This window comes from Physcomitrium patens, chromosome 7, assembly GCF_059467195.1.
Source record: "Physcomitrium patens ecotype Gransden chromosome 7, ASM5946719v1, whole genome shotgun sequence".
Lineage (NCBI taxonomy): Eukaryota > Viridiplantae > Streptophyta > Bryopsida > Funariales > Funariaceae > Physcomitrium > Physcomitrium patens.
In genome coordinates, this window is record NC_143416.1 from 2511494 (window position 1) to 2532975 (window position 21482).

The 21482-nt window shown below is 41.6% G+C and overlaps 3 protein-coding genes across 17 annotated transcripts; all 3 read right to left on the reverse strand.

Annotated features, from left to right (window-relative positions):
- Positions 1–757: 757 nt before the first annotated feature.
- Positions 758–4812, reverse strand: LOC112284614 (uncharacterized). 3 transcript variants are annotated; one of them, XM_024524584.3, is made up of 5 exons: positions 2583–4806; positions 2391–2479; positions 1862–2063; positions 1276–1329; positions 758–1127 (listed from the first exon to the last, which is right to left on the reverse strand). In XM_024524584.3, the coding sequence occupies exons 1-5, from the start codon at positions 3786–3788 to the stop codon at positions 1008–1010; spliced, it is 1671 nt and encodes a 556-aa protein (XP_024380352.2). In that variant the 5' UTR covers positions 3789–4806; the 3' UTR covers positions 758–1007. The 3 variants fall into 3 exon arrangements, with proteins under 3 accessions (XP_024380352.2, XP_024380351.2, XP_024380353.2); XM_024524583.3 differs by having other exon boundaries at positions 2391–2482; XM_024524585.3 differs by lacking the exons at positions 758–1127; positions 1276–1329 and adding an exon at positions 1364–1547 and having other exon boundaries at positions 2391–2482; positions 2583–4812.
- A 127-nt stretch (positions 4813–4939) lies between these two features.
- Positions 4940–9978, reverse strand: LOC112284613 (zinc finger CCCH domain-containing protein 18-like). 13 transcript variants are annotated; one of them, XM_090251686.1, is made up of 10 exons: positions 9505–9978; positions 8405–9375; positions 7457–7630; positions 7181–7360; positions 6935–7008; positions 6440–6649; positions 6201–6327; positions 5939–6056; positions 5636–5700; positions 4940–5535 (listed from the first exon to the last, which is right to left on the reverse strand). In XM_090251686.1, the coding sequence occupies exons 2-9, from the start codon at positions 9343–9345 to the stop codon at positions 5638–5640; spliced, it is 1887 nt and encodes a 628-aa protein (XP_090107812.1). In that variant the 5' UTR covers positions 9346–9375; positions 9505–9978; the 3' UTR covers positions 4940–5535; positions 5636–5637. The 13 variants fall into 13 exon arrangements, with proteins under 13 accessions (XP_090107812.1, XP_090107813.1, XP_090107814.1 ...); XM_090251687.1 differs by having other exon boundaries at positions 4940–5544; positions 5939–6053; positions 9505–9975; XM_090251688.1 differs by having other exon boundaries at positions 4940–5544; positions 5636–5691; positions 9505–9975.
- A 1541-nt stretch (positions 9979–11519) lies between these two features.
- LOC112284721 (mitogen-activated protein kinase kinase kinase 1a) lies at positions 11520–16164 on the reverse strand. Its single transcript, XM_024524844.3, has 2 exons — positions 12138–16164; positions 11520–11925 (listed from the first exon to the last, which is right to left on the reverse strand). The coding sequence occupies exon 1, from the start codon at positions 15359–15361 to the stop codon at positions 13082–13084; it is 2280 nt and encodes a 759-aa protein (XP_024380612.1). The 5' UTR covers positions 15362–16164; the 3' UTR covers positions 11520–11925; positions 12138–13081.
- Between the last annotated feature and the right edge of the window lie 5318 nt (positions 16165–21482).

Here is a 21482-nt window from a genome sequence, read left to right on the forward strand (position 1 = left end):
AATTTCTTTCTTCCTCTCTCTCAAATGTATGCATAGTGTAAAATACACTTTCAAGTATATGCTATTATATTTCATTACTTCATTTAAAATTTTAGATATATATAATCTATAATTTTCATGTACTTTTTTGTAATATGCTCCTCTAAAGTTATATATGTATTTTTTAATTTGGAATTTTTAATTTACTTATATTTATGAAGTGTATTTTAAAATATTATAAATTTTTATTTTTTTAAGACACTAAATAATTACATAAAATAAGTTACAAATACAAAAAAATCTTTTGATCCTGTAGAACAATAATCTATTTTTAAAATATTTTTTATCCATATATTATTAATAGCATAGCAACTTTTGGAGCAATTTTTGTATCAAAGAAATAGGATTAAGTCATGAACATCAAATTATAAGTTAAATTTTAGTAAAGTTTGAGCCTAATTGACTCTTTTAGTTGGGTTGCATTGTTCATCAGTAATATTCTAAACTTTACACTTACAGTCATCATGACGAATATTAAGAAATACTCCCTAAACTATTATCCATACTGTAGATTGTAAAGAAATTTATTATGATTGTTATAAAAAAAATATTGTAAGATTCTGGAATTTCATGACATGGTGTGTTAAAATATACAACGTTTGATATAAAAATACACTGATCTGTTTTAATCATTACATGTTATGAAGAAAATAGATTATATGTTTTTACTAAAATCATGGTAAAAAAAATGTAAGTTAAAAAATAAATCAATACTTTGAAAAAAAATCATCATTAGATTTTAATAGAAATAAAACATTTTACTTATAACTTGCATATGGTTCATTTTTCAATTTCTTAATAACTTATGGAGCAGTATAGACAAGGAACAGTCCCAACAGTGCACATTGCTGTACAATGTTCTGTAAAATTGAATGTATTATTGAAAATTAAATTCTGGTTCAAAGATCGATCAATGTATTTAATTCTCTTTTTAAAGTGTTGTTTTGCAATGTTAACAAAAATTGATTTCAAGCTAATGACAATGTGTTGGAACCTTGATGATGATGCTGTTGTTGTTGTTGTTGAAGAAGCTCATTACGAAACAACTCATTATCAATGCACAGTTGATTGATGGCTGCCCAACACAACTGCAAAACCCTCCAACTTAATATGCAGTAAGTGCAGCCCACGTGTAGATATTAATGAAGAAGGCACTGCTGTAACTCATAGATCCTCAAAAGGTTTAATTTTATTACTAATTCAGTATTTCAGCATTGCGTCAAGTAATTGTTGTACCTCAAGCTCCGAACTATGCTCACGGCACTCTTTTTCAATCTCACAGACTCTTTCCTGCGCCAAGCAACAACTTCACAAATCAACCTCATACTAAGAAAAGAAAAGAGAGAAAGAGCAATAAATATATATATATATATATATATATATATGCACTCACTAAAAAGAGAGACAGAAACGTGTATGTTTGTGTATAATTAACCAGATGTTGTCAAGCCATGAAGCATGTAACACAAAACCATGAATTTCATACTGATACAACAATCCCTGTGTCTCTGTATCAATGATTCACCCAAAACTGAAATATGGGTTATTCTTCTTTTTACTCTTCCTAGTTCTCACACTGCTTTGAAACGCCGTATTGATAGAATATATAGTTAACTCACAGTACCATATGTAAAATGAGCTTCGTACACACATAATATATCTAAATATTAGTTTTTTTATGAATACAACGCGGATATCTTATCAACGGTCCACAGGCAACGAGGCGGATGTTCTCAGGCACGTGTGTTCATTGAATATTTAAAATAAAAAATAAAAAATGAGCATTGATTTGTCATAGTCAACGGAGGGTGGGTTGCCGCACGCTGAGATGTGGGGATTCGGCCGACACCGTCTTGGCTCTCCCTGCGAGAGTCGGCGTCGAAGATGCTTCGGCACAAGGATCCGAGGCCGATTCCATGCACAATGCCTTCTCCGATGCAGCGGGGGTTTCCGCCATGCAGCGGTGGTGCTTCACCAGCACTTGGTCGAGCTGGCGCTTCACAGCTTTCAACCCAACGTCCGTTCTGGATTGCACAAAACTCTCGCGGGATTCGTCACGCATGTTTGTTGAAGGTAGTGTTGAATCGTGTGTGCGGAACGAATTTAGTGTATCCGATTACAGTTCACGGTGAGAAGAAGGCCCCATAATCTCAGACAGGAGTTTTATAGGAATCCATACTTTTTAACAAATAAACTGTGATGTTAGTTGGAGTATAGATTGTTCGTCGTAAACATGTGTGTATGTGTGTGTGTGTGTGTGTGTGTGTTTGTGTGTTTATGAATGGTCTTTACATTGCAAACTTGAACATGGTCATTCATGGTTAAGATTTTAGGGTTTACCACCAGCACACCTTGACAAGCGCTGTTGCAACGTTGAAAGAAGTTGTTGCTGCAGTATGCGAGTCGGCGGCTGACGCCGCGCTACTCGACATCCAGATTGCTGCTGGAATCATCAAGGAATGACTGGAGATTAGACGATTGCAAAACAACTTCGACAGGCTTGAAGTTGTCGAAATCCGCGAGGCAGGAGCGAGCGATTATACCTGCCGTCGAGTTCCTCTTCGTAGGCATCGTATGCGGCGCGATATCCTGCGTTCAAAGAGAGCAATGTGGTCCATCAGCTTCTTCATATTCGCCTTGTCTTCGGTGCAGGCTGCACCCGGGTTGTGGGTTGTGACGCTTTCGAGGTTTGAGAGCAAGAGAGAGTTGTCTTGTAATTCTCTGACTGCCACTGGCGGGGAGGAAGATTGAAGGATGTGCGTGGGCGTAGAGCTTCGTTTCTCTGGCCAATTTGGGTCCACTCCAAGATTGGCTTCTGGTTTCGAAACCGCCACCGGTTTCGTCCTCGCTATGGGCGGCAGTGTCGCCGCATTTGGCATTTGATTGGGTATCGAGCTGAACGGGGACGTCAGAGAGCGAGAAGAAGTATCCGCAAACGCGCTGAGCCCTGCATCGTCTCGGAACAGTCTGCCGTTTTTCGGCCATGCAGGATCAGCGACAGCCTCCGCCGACGTTGCGTACTTTTCGTCTGACAACTTGAAGTCCGCCGGCGGAGGCGTGGTGTATTTATTTGAGATTTTCCTACTGATTAGGGATTCATCGAGATTCCGTAAGATTTCGTCTAGATTCTTGAGTTTGTCCATGAGCCTGCCTGTGGACGGGTCAACCTTTGATGGCGAGCTCTTCTGGACCAGCTTCTGAAGAGTCTTGACATTACAGGCCAGATTTGATGTAAGGTTCGACAGGGTTGGTGTATTCGATCCGGTGCTCAGCGGCCCTCGATAAGCAATTTCCTTCGGTGTGAAGTATGCACCCGGCACCGAATGTGGACAGTCATAGCTTCCCGAATTGGAAATGCTGCACGACGCCCAAGGGCAAAATCCAGCGACCGATCCTCCGCTGTGAGGATAGGTTGAAGAACAGATCACTCCCGCTCCAGACGCCGGAATGAATCTCGGAGAGGAAGTGGAGGTTAAACTGTGCAATTTCTGGTAAGCAAGTTGGATCTCTTCTAGGGTTGGATTCGATTCCGAGATGGAAGTCGATCTTACGGAAGACGAGGACGCAAACGGAGCACTGGAATGGACGTCCATGGTTGCCGAATTAGCACAAGTCTTCATGCATGGGGTTCTTATCTGCGCAGGATTTGCGAAGGCTGTTTCCTCTTCCCCCGACTCTTGTGCCTCTTCTCCTTCACACACAATGCAAGAGCATCTGCCATATCTGAAGCAGTGACCAAGTCTTCGCATCAGAGTGCGTTCGGCTCGCAAGCTTCCATCGACTTCGTCAGTCTCACAACCCTAACCTCATGGGCGGAGTCTCCGTGGCCTCAGTCAGTGGTCCTTGATAGATCAATACATCCAACATATATTTTGCGAAGGTCTTCAAATACCGATGCATCTTCGCATGCATTGAACAATCTATTGGCGATTTAGAGAAGGCTTGCCACGCTCACAAAATTACAGAAATAAAGTAATGCTCGAGGGAGTAAGCGAGGTCAGGTCTAGTTCTGAGACATGGAGGCGGTTACTTGTAAAGATGTCGTTGTGGAGAAACTGAATTTTCTACTAAAGTACTGCACTGTAGGATTCAGGAAAACGAGAGACGCAAAGTGCAAATTCACGAACACCTTTGGCAAGCGACGAAGAAGAAACAGGTAATGTTCGACCTGGATACGGCGAGGTGCCCCCACACCAGCTGCAATCAACGCAATCACTAATTTTTGGAGGCCTAAATACGTAGACATTTGTTGCTTCACACCGTAAAAAAAATATGTCCAATCTGTGAAGAAAACATTTTCATCCACAAATTCATCATGTGTTGCAACAAAAGATGTGCTCACGAACCTCGCTGGATTGTTTCGTTATAGTAAAGCGAATGGGTCATTGCATGGTTCTAGTTTTAGAGGACGCATAGTAAATAATTTGGAGTTGGTTAGTGATTTCCATTACTAAAGCAGCCTCTACAATGATGGAGGTGGTTCACACGAGCTTACATGCGTGCTTTCTTAAGAGGGCTATGTTTTCAGAATATGAACTTGATCCACTTTAGAGATACTGTTCTGCAACATCATTGTCTCTAAAAGTTCCATCACGCTTTTTTTTTTTTCCTTTCCAAAAACAGATTGTAAAGCAAATAATGCAGTTCTACCAGCTCATCAGAAGGATCTTCTCTTGATCTGAGTGTTCAATTACTTTTCAATCCGTTCGTGACGAACATTAGCGACATGGGATGGAATTCATTTCGACTGCGTGTGAAATGCGCACCATAATAGATTTCCTATACAGTAGCTTCATTCCAACCAACTGAAAAAGATTAATTATACGACAGATTTGAAGAGCAGGAGAAGTACATGCGTAACATATGCAAGAGAGAATGTCTGTCATTCAGACATGGTAAGTGGATGAATACAGCATCAATTACGCTGTTATAAGCTTCCAGAAAGCTACATTACCCACAGAGTTGGTGAGGGAAGAAGATGAGTGTTACTGTATAATTGAAATCCAAAAACTGGGAGAGAGAATGAATTGAAGGGCTGCTATCTGTTTGACCTGTATCTGACGCATCCTAGCAACAGTGCCATTCATATGAATTTTTAGTAGAGTGCTCCTCTCGTCTTCGCCTTCTTTTATGTACTGCAAATGCCGTCTATTTTCTAAATAGATGAAATTACATCTATTTGATAAAATAACTTTTCTTCATCCAAAACTTAACCTATTCCAGTAATGTTGAATTACATCTGTGGGGCAGTCGACATGACACCCAGAAAATGGGTCCTGTCTTGCTCAGCACATCATACAAGAGGGGTCACTGTAGTAGAAGTGTATTTAGCAGCCCCACCACGCACCTGCTTCTACCCTCCTTCTTGGAGTAGCTGCGGATGCGTGAGTTAGACTGCCCGGGCATGTACGCCACATTGTGTTTAAATATTTGAATATATAAATATCCATTCCTTGCCTCTTCATACTTTGGAGCCATCATTCTTTTCTTGCTCCCCTGCATGGTCTGGCATGCAATCAAGATCAACACTGCCATTAAGCACGATCAAAAATTGATTCCATACATATCGAACTCACAGCCAGACTGGGACACTCACCTTCAAAACGCGCTGGACGCAAAAAGTGTAGCGGCATTCCAACTGAACAATGTTTCCTGAGTATTCTGCAACATAGAGGTCAATATTTGAACTCGGAACGCAACGAAAACTGACTCACATACCATTGTGTTATTGACTGCAAACACTTATTGGTATACATCATTATGAATTATACAGCAAGCTACACCCCGCAATCAACTGTCAAACTAGGATTGCATTAACTATTAACACGTGAACAAAACAAACCCAAGCAGACAACTTGAGTGAGAGAAAGTTCGCAAACAGTATTGATTCGAGTGCCACCTGCGAGCTCTGCAAACTCAGATTACTCAGTTTTTCTGGCAATGCAAAAACCTTCTGCTTGCTCATTCCCAATGGGCTTGTAAATGGACTTTCTGGCAAATTGTGCCCGTTACCACTGCTGCAGAAATTTGAAAAGGAAAATGTCAATCAAGCGAAACGAATATGAAACGTGCGACACAGATTATCAAGTACCCAACAGCATAATCAAAGACAGACGTTAGAGATACAAAGAAAAAAATATGGATTAGAGAAACCCAATCACCTTGTCTGTTTGCTGCCAAAAAATTCAGGGGCAGGTTCAATTTCGTCTCCCGGTTCACCACCATCCAGAACGTCGAGCAAATAACCAAATGAATTGCTTGGATGAAACTGGGACAAACCTGTGGCTCCTTCGATAAGAAGACACAAGTTCACACTTTCAATAGATACTTCGGTGTAATGACAGCTCAAATTCCATGAAAGAAGCTTACACAGATAAGCTATCTGGAAATTACTGTGTACCTTCATCAGACAGCCCTAAATCATCTGTAGAGAACCCAGTATTGGCAAGAGCTCGATTTTGTGCAGCCACAACAGCCATGGTGGCATCGGCCTCTTCACGGCGGCGTTGCACATCAACTAGATGCAGCTCAGCCAAGCGCCGACGCTCTAATTCTTCTTCTTCTTCCAATCGGCGGGTAAAAGCTTCTTCTTCTTCGTAGAATTTGGGTACTGCACCCAAACACCAGGGTGGGGGGGAAAGACAACGACAAAAAAAGAATAAACAATAATCACTCCAATGTTATAAGGTGTGTCCAAAACGCCCTGTAGGTAGCGATAATCCAAATTTTAAAAAAAGAAGAAAAACGTGAATTTTTAAATATAATGTTGAGCACTAGAAAAAACCCACAACTAGTCAAAGTTGGGTAAACAAGTGTTCCCGAAAACTAGGTCTCGTTTCAAAAGGAGGATGCCCCAATGCTTTTTAATTGCAAAAAACAGAGTTAGATAGCTCACTTGAATGATAATCCTTGCCATCAATACTACGGCTCTGTACAAATCGGGCATGATCTGCCCTCTCGGAATTTTTTCTGATACACCAACACATACGTTTATCAAAAAGAAAGGTCTAACAAACAAAGACTCGTAACATCGATTTCAACAACGACAGTGATAAATACTAACTGAAAGACGAGATAAAAACCCTGATAAACCCGAACTGGAAAACATCCTTTCAATCTAACGCGTGATATAATCTTTTACCTGTCACCATGTTTTCCTTTTTCTCTGTAGGGCTTGACAAGCACACGAGCTCCACAAATGTAGTGTGGGTTTCCTTCGGACAAAATTGCCTTGACAGTTTCTGAATATACAAAAGTCACAAAACCAAACATCCGCTTTTGCTGATAGGGGATCCGGACATCTTGGACAGGACCGTAAGCCCTGCATCCGTCCAGTACTAATGAGTCTCTGGTGGTCGGAAGTGCATGTCAGAGTGTTAAAATATATAAGAATAAAAGAGTGACCAGCACCACCGACCTGAAATGTGCTGTTACATCCTCTTCGGTAAAAGTAGATTCGGCGGGAAACGTAAGGTAGATCTGACGAGAAGATGGATTGATTCCACTTAAATCCTCCCCGCGATGGTCGGACCGATATGCAGTGAAGCGATGTGCATCCTCCGCAAGCACAACTGCATGTTGACCGTGAGGCCTGTTCAAACACCCAGCAGTGTGCTTGTGTCTGAGTAAACCACTGCCCACACCCACTGTAAGAAGGGTACCCTCTCTGCTGCCTCATGCCCTTCCTTTCCAACCCTCGGATCTAGAAAGTGAGTTCGATAAACTCCGTCGTCACCCCCGAGACCCTTACAACCTCGGCGAAACATAAAAATGTCACCACTCACCGCTTTCATACCAAAGGCCTGAGTAAGCCGACTCTTGCACTCAACGCTTGCTAAGGATGCGTGTAGATTAATTCTCACCAGCGCAGAGAGAGCACTACTAGTCGTAGTCTAAGTAAGCATCTGACAAGGTAAAGGACATATTGCTAATCCTGCAGTCCAACAAGCACAGGAGAATGCTACAGAATCAATCAGCCAACAGGTATTCTACAAGAATCATCCACATGCAGCAGCAAAAGAATCAAAATTCGCATTACTAAACCTACTGACACGTACACGATAAATGGCATTGTTTGCCTACCTCAGAACATGCACCTGCACACCACCTGTGCAATTCAACCAAAAGAACCAAGACATTCTAATATCCTAGTAAATGTAGCAACATTCTCGCGGACCTCAACGGAAATCCGGTACACGACAAAGGGGGGGGGGGGGGAGGGATAGAGGGAAGCGCTGAACAAGCCACACTCGAAGGCATTCAAGAGCACACCTGCCGTTTCCACACCGTTAAATGGAATAAAAGTGGAGAAGCGTGTAGAGCATACCACGGGTGCCAAAGATTTGGACAAGCCGAAGGCACGTACCTATCAATCAGAGTCACAGTATTCTTCAAGCGGGCTAGCAGCTTTGTAAGGCTGTAACCAGCTTTTCCATGCCGCTGGCTTTCAGTGAGATAACCTTCGGCTTGCAGAGTTTTACCAAACCTTTCATAGTACAACTGAGGGAGTGAAGCTATGGAAACAGGCGCACGTCGTCCGCGCAAAAGCTCCTGAAGCTCGATTTCTAGTCTTTCGAGGGATCCCGGAGCCATTCCGTCGTCCATCCTGAGCTCACGGTGTCCATTACTAGACGCAGGGGAGCCTGAGCTTTCCCTTAAAGACCCATGAAGGAAGCGACAACTACTGCCATGCTTGCAATAGCCTCTAGCGAAGTAGAGGCAAGGCTTCCACGCAAGTGCAGGGCCGAGATCAGGAGACGACGAACTGTCTACGGCGAGAGAGGCGCGGCTACTGCTAGATCGGGAATGGAGGAACTCTTTACTGCTGTTCAGAAAGGCATAGGTCTCTGGATAGTAATGATCATAGAATGCATGCAGGGAGTTTTGCCGGTCGAATGCATCTGAAAGGCTAGACATCTGATCGTGGAGAGGGAGCTGTTCCTGCAAAAAGAGCTGGTTGTGATGCTGATTCTGCTGCTGCTGCTGAAGGGCGACCACCTGGTCGTGCAAGCTGGGCGAGGACAACACATTGGAGCCAAAGCTACCACTTGCGAAGTCGTGATCTGGAATGTACAAAGGAGCATTATGTTGCAGTGGCATCACATCCCGGTTGTCCTCCAGCCCAAGCTCCTTCTTCGCTTTCTTCACAACCGACTGTATGAGCACATTCGAGCCGAGAGCCAGGCGCACCATCTCCCTCTCTCCGTGCTCTTGCAACAGCAGATGCAACATAATCTTGCTCCCTGTCTCGGGCTCCAGAGCCTGCACCCTTCCATACACAATCCGCGTGGCCTCATACGAATCCATCCCTACAGTCCCTATCTTCAGACCGCAGATCTGCTCCCACACACCATTCCACCCCATCCCTCCCCCACATTGTCAGTCCTCCACCATTCCCCCAGCACCACTTCAAAAACCTACACATTATAACTCAAAAATCTTTACAAACAATCATCGACCCTCTACCTCGTCCACTGCCGCAGAGCTTCGTCCAGTCAACCCTTCGTCCACGGCCTCCTCATCCCCACCGGTCTCCCCCCCACTCCCTCGCCTACTCCCGCTCTTCTTCCATCCCCTTTCCCATAATAGTCCACACACGTAACTCTCTCCCTTTCCTCCGTCGCTCTTAACTTTCTCTCACCCTCTCGCTTCCGTCGCACCCTGCCAAATCCTCACCTCCCCGCGCCCTCCAATGCCTCAACCTGGATGCCCTCACTGATGAACTTTGTCGTTGCCTCTCTCACTCACTTCACTTCACTCACTCAGAGGCCAGGGAGAGAGGAAGGAAGCCTGGCTGCCTGGCGCTTTAAGTCGGAGCCCCCAGCGATGGCACTCTTCTTCTTCTTCTGCTACTACTACTACAACAGTGGTAGCTGCTGCTGCTGCTGCCTCTGCGACACTTCCTTCTCTGCCTGTGCTGTGCTCTTCTTCTTCTTCCTCCTGCTGCTGGCTCCCATTCTGCTCTGTCTCTGCCTCCCTTCCTTTCACGGCCCTCCCTCGCCCCATAGCACCGGGCAGCCTTCCTGCCCGAATGTTGAAAAATATATTCACCTTCCCCGCCTTCCCTCATTGTCCACCGTGAGGATGGGGAGGCGCCGCAAGGGGGACGAAGAAGCTTCCCGGGCAGGGGGGCAACGCTGGGGTGGGGGGGGGGGGAGAAAACCACTGACCCGCTGCCCATCGGAGGCTTATCAGGAGCAGCTATCCACGCACCACTCCTTGCCCAAGCTCCCCACCGCCGTGTTCCCGCGTTCCCTGCTTAGCCCCCTACATCATCATCCCCCTCCCCGCTGCCCTTCGTTCGTTCGTTCGTTGGTCAGATCCCATCAAGTTCCCTGCATTCCAGAAACACTTTTAGCTTTCCCAAAGCAGGCCTTACTTTAAATGTCAACGTAACTTTTAATTAAAGAAATCCTGTACACATTCTCGGATTAAAACATTTTGTGGCTATATACGTTGATAACATTTATTTAACTTCGTGTTTATCGAAATTAACATATTTCGTATACGTATATGAAAATTCATGTAATGTATTTTGAAATTTATGTAAGAAAGTTATCGGTTATTACTTCCAGAATTTTTACAATTTATACTTCTTATTCCATTGTCTTACAAATACAAGTAAAGCATATTATATTTTTTCAATATCAACTTCTGTAGCATGTGTTAAAAAAATAAACTTTTTGAGAGAAAAAAAAAAAAAAATGTAATTGTGGTTTGTATACAATAAATTATGCATCTAACTATTCGTATGTGTGTATCTAGATGTGCGCAGTAATTCTTTTCTGAATTGCTGATCACCAAACTGAACAGAAAAAAATAATTAAAAATTGAAATTATATCTTTACCACCTATAGTTTTCAACAATTACAAAGTTTGTAGACATGTCGCTTTTTTACTCATATTTCACAATAGACGTTAATTATTCGAATGCCTAAAAAGTTAAGACACACGTGTGAAATTGCAAACGATGAAAATATGTTTCTGATAAGAAATGAAACAAAATTTTCCAGTACAGACGTTATAGATTAAAACTGTACAGTATTGTGTTTACATTATTTTCAGATGCCATTTTAGAACAGGTAGATGTGAAGAAAATACATTTTTAAGCACACGTGCCAATACCTTCAAGAAACGAACAATAAAAATAAATGATGAATTAAAAAAGTAAATATTAGATCCAACTTCAAACAATTAAGAGCATAAATGCTTTATGTGCCACACTACGTAATCGACTTCAAATCTACAATGTCCAAGTGCATCTGAAGACCAAATTTGGAATTCAACGTATCATTTGCAACGAATCTTAGAAACCAACAAAAAGCTCTCGGAGAATTATGAGTTGAAAGGCATTTCTTCAATCCTTGGTGAGGTCTTCATTAACTTCACCATTCACCTTGAGACGATCAATTAAAAGTACAAGAGGACATCAGATGGGCTAACCAGATTGCAGCAAGCATCTTTGCAAGGACTGGAACCAATTTCAGCAGATGTATCCCGAATTAAATATAGATTTTCAACATGTACAGTGCACTCTGCGTAAGCTTGAATGAAGCCTATGCAATAAAGAGATAAGCTATGAACGGGTATTTGAAACAATTGCATATATCAGACTTAATGTACAAGAGATTCTAGCTGATAGGAAAGCACATTGGTAAAGTTTAGTAGCTAAGTTCACTCCTGATCATATTCAGAGTTTCAATCACGCTGATTGTTGAGAACAATGGCCTCTTCATTTTCAGTGTTTTCACTTAGTTGCACCTGCGAAGAGGTCTGCAATCCCGATTAGATTACGTATCACCATTGAAGTCACTCCATTTCAGCTTCCGTACGTTGTCAACTAAAGTTCTTATGCAGCTTCATGTTTTCTTGCTGAAGGCTCTTGTCCTGAGAAGACGGTTGTTAGAGACATTGAATTGTTTAACTGTTCAATATTCCTGAAACCTGGCTTAACAAGTAAGGTTACAAGACATGGTAAAGTGACTGGTTGCCCTTAGGTCAAAATTTTCTGGCCGTACGAAAGACTTCCGTGTGAATTCACAGCATTAGGGTATGCACCATCAATAACGAACGAATAAGAGAGCTCACAAAGGCCATACCTGTATTTAGAAGGATCTCCGTTCAGCCTCTAGGTACACCCAGTGTATCACTCTGTGCTGATCCAACTGGACTCAGGCTGAACGTTCCCATTTCCAAGCAACAATCAACGAACTCTGTACTTCCTGATAGGAATCGTCGACATTGGGAGAAACTTCTTTCTGTATGCGCACACCCCCCTCCCCCCCAAATAGAACTATTGCAACAAGCATCTCATTTTGTCATTCGTACTCCGTGGCCATCTTCTCCTCCTATAAGCACACAGGTTTTCAGCACAACAGAGTGCCCCGTATAATACTGCTGGTTTCCGACAAGAGCTTTCAAAATACAACACATACGGCATTCCACTGTACGGCCACCAGCAGGTAGTATGGCCACTGCATAGCCGCAAAGGAAGACTTTATCAAGCTCGCGCGGACATCCAATACTGAACTAGCTATTCTCGCAATCAGCTTCCTGATTCCCTGCGTAAGTCTAAAAATGAACGACAAGCAACATGACACCACTTTGAGCACCATTTCCAACATCAAACCTACTTCTAAACCGGTTGCTTGCTTTGAATACCAGCAGAGATATTGTTCGCATCTCAGTGTCATAATCTAAGAGGGAAACGTAAGGCTGACAAGTCCAGTGCCAAAAGGTGTGTCCTACATAGTCAGATGTTTCAACCACAATACCTAGCAGCACCTCTCCGTATTATCAATGTACTATGGTTTCCTTGCACCAAACTATACGTCTTCTGCATCCCATTTAAAAAATTATCCACACAGCTCCTGTAAGGAATAGTTCTACTCAGGATTATCCTATCAAAACCACCAATCCACAGAGAATTGTTCATAGCCGTAATTCACTTCAAATTTTGTTACATTTTCATCCTCGAATTCTACCCGCGACTTCCAATAGGGGAAAGTTGTGGGCAGCCTAAAGATACAATTTTTCTTCTCAATCACGATGCGATACTTTCTGCAGAACTCATGCTTAACTCGCTTCGCAAAGTTCTCATGGATTTTGGCCGTCTTTCAATTGAAAGGTGATTAACCAGATTCTCGATCACTCTCGGAGAGGTTCCTGAATTCGAACTTACTGCAATGCTCGAAGTAACTGACATATCAACAGACCTTTCCTCAGAAATTGTAGACAGCCCAGGTGTTCCCATTTGAGTCACTGGACCGGTCATCTCTTCACCAGTAATGAAGGGGTGTGCCAGAAGCATGTCGCAAGTGGGTCGTTTTGAGGCATCTACTTGCAAACACTGGGCAATGAAATCCTTCAATTCATCCTCAAGGTCGTCCGGAATAAGTGGAGCCTCTCCCCTCCCTATTTTCCAAAATACGGCGATGAACTCTAACTCTCCGAAAGGCGGACCTTCGGTTGCCATCTCCAACACCGTACAACCCAGACTCCATATATCAGCGGCGAAATTATACTGCTGCTTCGGATCGACCACTTCCGGAGCCATCCAGTGAGCACTGCCCACGAATGACTTCGCGAATCCAAATTTTTCTACCTGTTTAGCCATCCCAAAGTCGGCCAGCTTAACCACTCCATTTGTATCTACGAGAATATTGGCGCACTTAATATCTCTATGTATGATCTTCCGGTCATGAAGGTACTTGAGGCCGGTAAGAATCTGCTCTGTATACGCTTTAATTTGTTCATAAAATAATCCGTATTTCCTGTAGAGATTGGCCAATGAACCCTTGTTTAACAGTTCCAGAAAAATGTAGAGTTTGTCCTCTGTTCTTTCAGTGCCCAGGTACTGAACAATGTTGGGATGCTGGATATCGCTAAGAAGTGCTATCTCCCGTTCCAGTTGCTTGACGGCCTGTCTTCCAAGCTTTCCTTCATCTGCAAGATTAACTTCCTTCACAGCAAAAAACGTTCCATTTCTTGCCACACCCTCATACACTGAACCAAATGTTCCACTTCCGAGAAATTCACCTTTAGCCCAGGTGTCCCAGGGGGGTCTTTTTGGAATAACACTAGGTGATGATTCTGTACTGACGCTACTAGAAACCTCACTCAGAGGTTCATCAACCTTTTCAATGATCAATGGTGAAGGCTTTTCCAGATCTCTTATTCTTTCAGGATCCTCTATTCGTAGCCCATTAGAAGTCTCTTCTAAAGCAGTTTTCGCGATAGCCTCCGCTTCTTGTGCATGACAGGAGTTCCATCGAAGTCCATGACTATTACTTCTAACACTGTTCATCCGGTTGGAATCTCTCGGAGTGAAGGAAGCCCGAACTAGACTGCCGTTGGGCATTGCTACTGCAGCTGAAGGCAAATTATCACGAAAGACCGGACTTGCTACAGCTAAATCCTCATTTCGTTTGGCCGACTCAATATCAGATGCCCAACCGGCCCCGTCGCTACGAGCTGAGACCAATCCTGTAAGTTCTGAATGGACTTTCCTTAGGCCCGGCGGAGAATAGGCTCCCAACGTAGTATGCCTATTCTGCAACTCTAAGCTTTCCCTACCCAATCGAGAAGTCGAGGTGTCAATGGGTGGTAAGGGGTCAGGCGTCCTTAATCCAGAAGACTGAGGAAACATGGTCGGAGGTGGCTGCGAGGGCTTCAGGGGATTATTCTCACGACCAGGGCGATTCGATATAGTAGGCTTGGCATAATTGTTCCGATGCTTCCTCCATTCCACCTCAATGGGTCTAACGGGAGACATCGGGGCAAGTCCGCGAGGCGAAAGAGGGGGCGATTCGAGACTAGAATCGACCCTACTTGCCGGAAACTGGAAGTCGTGGGAGTAAGAAGACTGACCAGTATCATGTGACACTCTGGGGGGAGAAGTTGGTCGGCTGTAAACAGCGGACTTTCGACGAGACTCCCAATCTGAGGCTTCAATACCTAGTGCCGCAGGACTCGTCGCACCCAGGGCCTCGTACAGAGCTTTCAAATTGTCTACGTCGCCTCCCACTCGAAAGCTCTGTTGTCCAATAGTGATCTTGCTTAAGTTATCACTAGACGCGGGTGAAAGACGAGGAGAGGAAGTAGAATGGACTGAACTATCATCATCAAAATCGGAATCCACTTTCGCATCATAATTCCGATCCTTCTTCGCAACGAGACGCGTGAGCCGCGGCCTCGGCGTAGATCCTCCCATTCCCTTCCAGTCATGAGAACTTCCTTTGTCTTCGAAACTACCCCTTGAACTGCCCCTTGAACTGCCCCGATCCTCACGGCTACCACGAGAACTGCCTCTTTCCTCTATCATCCTCCCTACTTCGTCTCCACTGAAACGTTACAGCATCCTCGCAGCGCAGAATCTCATCCCTACCCTCGGTTGCACACGGCCAACACACTACAGCAACTTCACACCCCTCATATCGAACAACTACATCTCCTACCACCACCCACGGGAATCATAGAGTCTTCGGACGCTACACATCCCGAATCTAAATCTTGCACTCCAAACAAAAACCTCCTCAAATTTCACAACCAACGCTACCCGACAGTCAGGGCCATTTATCAGAAGTCGGTGCGAACACCACGAATCGCACACTTGCATGCGCATCCTATGAAGATCTCCACCAAAGATTCAAACCCTCATTCCTACCACTCGCCACCTTCTGCACCACGAGAAATTCCCACAGAACCTTAACCTACACACACATTCCCGGAATTCAAAAATACTCAAAACTAACCCTAATTATCTACCAACACCAACAAAGTCACCTGGCCTGCTCCGCTGACTCCCTCTCTATCCCTCTCTCTCCTCACATCGCCACACTCCGACCTGGTCTCCACGTATCACCCTAACCATCCACAACTCAAACTCATAACTAGATGCACCTACCGGGATCTAGGAAAATAACCCGAAGATGCGGAGCACGAAAACCTTCCTACAGCATAACGCGCTCTCCGCGCTCTCTCCCTTTCCCTCCTCCTCGCGACTACGATATACTACATCCACTCCACACGCAACACAAACAACAGCTTCACAAACAACATCATCATCAACAGCAGAGGAACAATAAGCTACGTCTACGAGAAGAAGCTCAAGATCCGAGACAAGGAACGGGCGGGGGGTAAACAGACAGATGATAATCTTAAACTCTCTCTCGCTCTGCCCGTCCTCAGTTCCAGCTCTTCTTTGTCTTCGATTCTGCACCTTCCTTCGGCGTCCCTCGTTGCTTCCGACCCGTTCCCCCGCCAATGCGCGACGGCCAGGCAGCGATGTTCGGGCAGAGATCCTCGGGCAGCGGTGTGCGGGCAGGTGCGTTTGGAGAGCGCGTGCCTCTTCCGCCCTACAATTACACCCACTAATACTGCCAACTCCCCCTCCCCGCTGGCCCTGCATTGACCCTCTCGCTGTACACGATGGTCACCGGTGACCGTGACGTCCAGCTGCATATATATTAGGTTCCGCGGGTCCATTGCCAAGCCAGCCGTGACATGTGTGCAACAGATAGAAATGGGGTCCGTTTCACACTTGCAGGTAGATCTCCAGCGACTGTTCCATGTGGAATCCACGTCGACGACGACGACCTCTTCTTGCTCTCTGTCCCACTTTTTTTCACATGCCTTGGCTTTATATTTGTTGAGAGCATTAAATGTAGCCGGCACTCTCCATGATATTTACTGTAGTCTATAGTAAATACTATAGCTACAGTATTTGGAATGTAGTGGAGAGGAACTATTTGTCCTCTCTCCCTCTCTTATATATGTGACACAACCAGATCAATAGATTTTTTTGGGTGAAGTTCTATCTTTCTCCTTAGAAACTTTCTTGTGTGTGTGTGTGTGTATTACTTACTACTACTCTTGTGTGTGTATATATTACTTATTATTATTCTTGTGTATGTGTGTGTGTATTACTTACTACTATTCTTGTGTGTGTGTGTATTACTTACTATTATTCTTGAGTGTGTATGTATTACTTACTACTATTCTTGTGTCTGTGTGTGTGTATATTATTTACTATTATTCTTGTGCGTGTGACTTTGTATTATTTACTACTGCTCGTGTCTAAGTGTGTATTATTTACTACTACTCTTGTGTGTGTATATGTGTATGTGTGTGTGTGTGTGTGTGTGTATTATTTACTACTACTCTTGTGTCTTTCTAAACATTCTCAATATGTTATTAGCATGACTCTCTTCTATACACTATCATAATTTTTTTTGCTCTAGTCTTAACTCTTTAAACTTGTTGCTACTCTTGCTCCTTATCTGATTCATAATCTTGTTGCACTTCTTGCTCGCCCCTCACACATTAGCTGCTTACTTAGAGTACTTACTCCACTTTCTACCCTGCTTGCTTAGAATACTTGCTTCAACTCAATCTCCATGTTGCCAAACTGTCGCAGATTGCCGTCAAACAGCCACCGTTGCTAACCGTCTACTACCGCCGCTACCACCCTACCATCCTAGTGCTGCCACCCTACTGCTTGCTGCAATCATAAAATATAAACATGGGATGTTTGTACCCTCAACACCTTAGAGTCTGATCAGCTACCAAGATGTGCGTATTAATGGTTATCACATCTCGACTACTATTTTAAATAAAAAAGAGGTTTTGGTTCTTGCAAAGAACCATAAAGTTGTTGAAAAAGCTTTTGCTACAAAAAATGGTTTATACTAAATTGCAATTCAACCTCCTATTATATTTAATTTTACTCCATCTATTACAAAGAGTCATGCTTCTCTCTAGCATGGATGATTGGGACATTCAAAATCTACATTATTTAGAAAGATCATTCCATGCATAACTAGGCACAATTTAAAGCCTGCGGATGTAGACTCAATGAAATTATATCATGCATGCATTGTTGTGATGTAATACGACTATATAGTGAAATTATAATCAAAATTAAATTTTTAAATAATATTTAATTATCATAATTCCATTATAATTTGAGGTGTCTAAACATGGATTTTATAAAAGCCTCTTAGGTTATTTTCTTATCTTAATAGTTAGTAAGTTGAAAGTTAGTTAGTAATTTTATCTTTTAGGTTGTAGAGACACTTTTACTACCTTAGAAAGACCATAAATTGATAAAATCAAGTTAGAAGAGATAAATAATTAATATAGTTGGTACTAGGGTTAAGTTGAGAGTAGGATTGGGCTAAAAAATCCTTAGGATAGGTTAGATTGATACCCAAGGATTGATCATTTGTGAGACAGGGTTGAAATCAGACCTCTAGCCACAAAAATGATAGCTTAGGGCAAAATAGAGATTCATTTGAAGTTCAAGGATAGGATTTGAGAGCTACCTTGAAATTCTTTTCAAAAACATAAGGATTATTTTTGGAAGGTTTTTAAGGACTTAGCAATTATTGTTCAAAGTCAAGGTTTGTATTGGTGATTTGGATTTTATATAAGATAATTAGGGCTAGCAATTTTAGCTAGTTCGTACCATTGGTATAACATCTACTGTTAAAAATTTGATACTATTTGGATTATTAGGTGTGCTAAGTGTATACAAAATTTTGTGATAATCTAACGATGTAATTTAGAGATATTTGGATTTTAGCACAAGAAGGTTTTGGAAGTTGGCAGTTTGAGGTTGGATAGAGTTTTTGTGATATCTAGAGATCTATTAGTTGGATCAAGGTGAAATTTGGCATGGTATTGAAGGACTTAAAGGTCAGGCTACGTACCAATTTTGAGTCAAAGTTAATAGTTGAAAAAAGAGAAATCACTACTAGAATTTTTGCTTCACTTTTCAAGTTAGTGGCCAAGTGATATTAGTGCAGTTTTTGGAAGTTTTCTCACAATTTTTAAGTTGGATTGGACTAAAATACCTTGAGCATATAGAAGACTTACATTGACAATTGGATGCAAAATTTTATATCAAGTGAATGGTCAGATTGGATGTTACAGCTCGTTAAAGCTCATTGATTATGATTGGGGCTTACAAGAAAAATCTAAATTGCTTAAATATAAAAGTAACAAGGTAATTGAGATTTACGTATAGTTAAGGCTATTAAGAAGATTATTTTTAGAACTTTTGAATTAAAATTCAGATTATACTCTTCTCGTAGGGATGAAATCTAGTAGGATTTCTTGGCTACTTGTAAAACACAACCTCACCTTCCATAGATAGGTGCTTGGTGCATTCTCGAGTAAGACAATACGTAATTTGATAGCATGCAAGGTAAGATGATTACTTGGCCTTCAATTTAAAAATTCCCACAAGAACTACTATCAATACTTGAAAGATTGCATGATGATAATTTTGGTCCTATTAATCCAATATCAGGACGATTTTGTTATTTTTTGGTCCTTGTTAATGCATCAAGTAAACAATCACATGTTTTTATTATTATCAATTCAAAACATGGTATTTGCCAATGTTATATCTATATTTATTTATTTTTAGGCATATTTTCTTGATTATCCTATAATAACATTGCGTATGGATAATGTAAAGGAATTTGCTTCAAAGTCTTTTGAAGACTATTGTACTGCAACAAGAATTGAGTTGACATGTTGTGTTTTAAATGAACATGCTCAAAATGGAATTGCAGAGTTATTTATAAAGCGTATACAACTGATTACCTGGCCACTCTTTCTTCATGCAAATTTACTTGCATCTATGAGGGTTCATGGAGTTTTACATGCTGCAGCATGAATATGCCTTTGCCCTTCTTTTTTTCAAATTGTTTCACCACATGAGTTTATTTTCGATCATGTTCCAAATATATCTCACTTATGAGTATTTGGTTGTTGTATTTGGATTCCAGTACCAAAACCTCAATGACATACCATCAGAACTCATCAACAAGAAGATATATATGTTGGTTTTGATTCATCAAGCATTATTCGTATTATTGATTCATCAACTAGAACATTATTATGTGCATGTTTGCAAAATTATCATTTTGAAGAGAATGTATTCCTATCTCTTGAAAGAAGAGTATTAAATCAACAAAGAAATAAAATACTTATATTTGAAGCATTGGAAACATTTATAATGAATTCCAATCATATGACATCTTTGGCTGAAATTGAAGTTGCTAAGTTTTTGAATCTAAAACAGATCGCAGATGAAACATCTGATGGCTTCAATAATGCATCTAGAATTACAAGAGTTCCTATTAATGAGGCTCAAAATGCACCTACTCAAATTGCAGTGCGATTGGCTACAATACCTCAAGTTATAACAACAGCAACTAAAAGAACTTGTGGACTAGATAAGCAATCACATAAAAAGTAAGCTATAATATTGAATAATCTTGGTATTATTTTTCAAGAAATTTTCACTCATCCTATAGGACCACCAATTCATGATGATATATCTATGCATAATGTACCTTCAATTCTTGTGAAAAATAATTTTGAAATTAGAAAGAATAAGAATAAGTTGAGTAAAGAATTATCTATTTTGTATTATGCTATAGATGATATTTGGGACAGACCATCTATTATGGTAGATGAATCATTTGCATGTATGATTATAGAAGCCTTTTCATGTAAAGAAGATGATCTTGAACCTCAAAACATCAAGGAAGCGATGCGTCGCTCTAATTGATCAAAATAAAAAACTGTTATTGGGAAGAGTATGCCTCTTTTCGTAAGAGAAAAGTCTTTGGTCTAATTATAGATACTCTTACATCTCATCCTATTAGATATAAGATGGTATTAACATGCAAGCGAGATATTCAAGGTCAAATAATCTTCTATAAAGCTCGTCTTGTTGCTCAAGGATTTACTCAACGATTTAGCATTGACTATGAATCCACATATTTTCCAGTCATGGATTCAATTATATTTCGATATATTATTGGAATGGTAGTTCATGCCACCTTTGAGATGCATTTGATGGATGTGGTAACTACATATCTATAAGGTTCTTTTAATACAAATTTTCATATGAAAGTTCCACTTGGCTCAGAAACAGGGACTCCAAATAGATATGCTCCAGGATAATATCATGGTATTAAATTATGTAAGGCCTTGTATGATTTTAAATAATCCGAACACATGTGGTATTATCTTTGAGATTATTTAATTACAAATAAGTTTGTAAATAATCCACTACTTCCTTGTTTGTTTATCAAATGAGATAAAACTGGTTTTGTAATCATTGTTGTATATGTTGATAATCTTAATCTAGTGGGCACTAAATCTGCATGTATTGTAGCTACTAACCTACTTATATGTGAATTTGAGATAAAAATTCTAAGAAAAATAACTTTTTGTATTGGTCTTCAAATTATACATCTCACAAATGGTAGTATTTTTCTTCACCAACTAATGTATATTAGACGAATCTTGTGAAGATTCAATATGATTGATGCTTATCTATTGTCCATACCAATGGTTGAATGTGGTCATGGTAGTCATGATCCATACCATCCATGCGAGGAGGAGGAGGAAATATTCGGAGA